Genomic DNA, 2,506 nt, shown 5'->3' with positions numbered 1-2,506 from the left:
CGGCGCCAGGCACTGGGCGGAGGACAGGCTGCCCCCCGCCGCCCCCGGCGCTGAGCCCCTGTCCCCACAGGCAGGGCTTCGAGCCCATCTCGCCGCCCCCCGGGAGCACTGCCATCTCCGCCTCCTACCCGGCATATTATGGTGTGGCAGCAGGCAGGAAGCTCGGAGGATGAGGAGGAGGAGGCAGACCGCGAGCTGGTGGAGAAGGTAAAGCGGGCACTGCTGGGGACGATGTCCTCGGGGTTCCCCACTGCCATCACCAGGTGCTTGTGGGAGCTGGGGGCATTGCCAGATGCTCGTGGGGACCAGGGCATCATTGGTTGCTCGCGGGAACTAGGGGCATTGCTGGATGCTCACAGGGGCTGGGACATTGCCAGATGCCTGCGAGGACCAGGGGCATTGTCGGGTGCTTGCAGGGCCTGGGAATATCACCGGATGCTAATGGGGACCAGGGGCATCACCAGATGCTCATAGGAACCGGGGGCATTGCCAGATGCTCACAAGGACCAGGGGCATTGCTCAGTGGTTACAGGGACTGGGACATTGCTGGATGCTGACAGGGACGGGGACATCGCTGGGTGCTTGCGGGTACTGGGGTCATCACTGGGTGCTCACAGGAACTGGGGGCATTGCCATATGCTCACGGGGTCTGAGACATTGCCAGATGCTCGCAGGGACTGGGGGCATTGTTGGTAGCTCATGGGAACCAGGGGCATCACCAGATGATCGTGGTCTGTGGGGCCCAGTGCAGTGTGGCACACCTGACCCGTGTGTCAGTCCCCCAGTCCCAATGGGGGGTGGCCCCAGTCGCCCCTGACCCCTTCCCACCGGCAGCTGCAGCTGATCGAGAGCCTGAGCCGCAAGCTAGCAGTGCTGCGGGAGGCACAGCGGGGGCTGCAGGAGGACATCAGCGCCAATGGGGCGCTGGGCGAGGATGTGGCTGCCCGCCTGCAAGCCCTCTGCACCCCAGGGGAGTTCGACAAGTATCGCCTCTTCGTGGGCGACCTGGACAAGGTGGTCAACCTCCTGCTCTCCCTCTCGGGGCGCCTGGCCCGGGTGGAGACCGCCCTGGGCAGCCTGGGGCCGCACGCCCCCGCCGAGGACAAGGTGGGCATGAGGCAGGGGGGTACCCATAGGGCATCGGGGTGCAGGACCCTTCACCAATGCCACCCATCTCACCCGCAGGTGGCCCTGCGGGAGAAGCAGCGGCTGCTGGCGGCACAGCTGGAGGACGCCAAGGAGCTGAAGGAGCACGTGGGGCGGCGGGAGGAGGCAGTGGGTGCCATGGTGGCGCGGTACCTGCCTGCCGAGCACCTCCAGGACTACCAGCACTTCGTCAAGATGAAGTCAGCCCTCATCACTGAGCAGCGGGAGCTGGAGGAGAAGATCAAGCTGGGCCAGGAGCAGCTCCGCTGCCTGCGCGAGAGCCTCGGCCAGGCCCCCAAGGGCTGCTAGCCCCCTGCCCAGCCTCCCCTGGAACCCTGGCTGTGGCCCCGGCTTGCTGCCAAAGCGGATCTGGCCCCTCGGGGGCTCTCCCTGCGTCTGTCCGTCTTTCCAGCCCCTGCCTTTTATTTATTTTTCCAGTTTACTGAGCAGGGGAGGGAGTGCCAGTCCAGGTGCTGGTGGGGGGGGTCATGCCACAGAGCTGCCCTGGGCTCTGCAGCCACCCAGCACCCTGTGGCCCAGCAGGACCAGGTGGACAGATCCTGCTACCCATCCCCTGGGTCTTTCTGTGCCTGCAGGGGTCCCTCCACCTTGTCCTGGACTCCAGTGCCTGTCCCACAGCGGGTGCTGCACTATGTGCCTTAAACACCCCCTCGGCTGCCCCAGGGCATCCCCACACAGTGCCTGGAAGGGTTAAACCATCCTCGCCCTCCATCATGTCTGTTTGTCCAGCTCTGTCCATTCCATCTGTCCGGTGGGAGCTGGAGGAATTTTGCTGCCCCCCCCCCCCCCCCCCACCCCCCTCCTCCTCATTCCGTCTCCCCATCCTCTTCCTTTCCATTGTGTCTGAAACAATGGCCCTGGCTAGCGGGTCCTTAACCCATTCCTCACTGCCCTGAGGCACCATGGGGGACTGAGGTGGGTGCTGTGCACCCCTCTCCCAGGGGACACTTCAGTGGGTGCCCCTGGGATGGTGCCCTGCCAGGGGATGGGGTGCTGGGAGCAGTAGACTGGGGGCTGCAGGTACCCCCTGCCACCAGTGCTGTGGGCACGGGGACCACCGGCCCTCATCCAGCTCTTGCTTCCAGCCTCTACCCTGGCACCGGGAGGGATTAATAGAGGAAAAACCACGCTAAGGATGAAACGGGCCATGTGTTCCCCTCGTCTGTGCCACAGCGCCCCAAATAGCACTTAGACCTCAACCTGGGTCACCAAGCTGCCCCGCCACTGCCTGTCTGTCCCCACAGGACGGGCAGACGCCTCGATGCTGATTTTGCACAGGGGTTTCATGCAATCGGCAGCAGCTTGGGGAGGGGGGAAGAGTTTTGGGGAGGCAGGGTGG

General features: G+C 64.8%; 1 protein-coding gene across 1 annotated transcript; it reads left to right on the top strand.

Moving 5' to 3' along the window:
* Nucleotides 1-138: 138 nt before the first annotated feature.
* On the top strand, nucleotides 139-1,551 carry LOC103923622 (protein Shroom4-like). The gene is made up of 3 exons (XM_009332009.1): nucleotides 139-207; nucleotides 835-1,107; nucleotides 1,186-1,551. Exons 1-3 carry the CDS (start codon nucleotides 139-141, stop codon nucleotides 1,453-1,455), a joined length of 612 nt encoding a protein of 203 aa, XP_009330284.1. The 3' UTR covers nucleotides 1,456-1,551.
* The last annotated feature ends 955 nt before the right edge of the window (nucleotides 1,552-2,506 follow it).

This window comes from Pygoscelis adeliae, unplaced genomic scaffold (assembly GCF_000699105.1).
Source record: "Pygoscelis adeliae isolate BGI_AS28 unplaced genomic scaffold, ASM69910v1 Scaffold339, whole genome shotgun sequence".
In the NCBI taxonomy this organism is placed as follows: domain Eukaryota; kingdom Metazoa; phylum Chordata; class Aves; order Sphenisciformes; family Spheniscidae; genus Pygoscelis; species Pygoscelis adeliae.
This window is presented reverse-complemented; position numbering and strand designations above follow the sequence as displayed.

Coding starts and splice junctions, on each gene's coding strand:
- LOC103923622 (XM_009332009.1), top strand. CDS start 139: ATGGTGTGGCAGCAGGCAGGAAGCTCGGAGGATGAGGAGGAGGAGGCA. Junction 208..834: donor ACCGCGAGCTGGTGGAGAAG/GTAAAGCGGGCA, acceptor TCCCACCGGCAG/CTGCAGCTGATCGAGAGCCT. Junction 1,108..1,185: donor ACGCCCCCGCCGAGGACAAG/GTGGGCATGAGG, acceptor TCTCACCCGCAG/GTGGCCCTGCGGGAGAAGCA.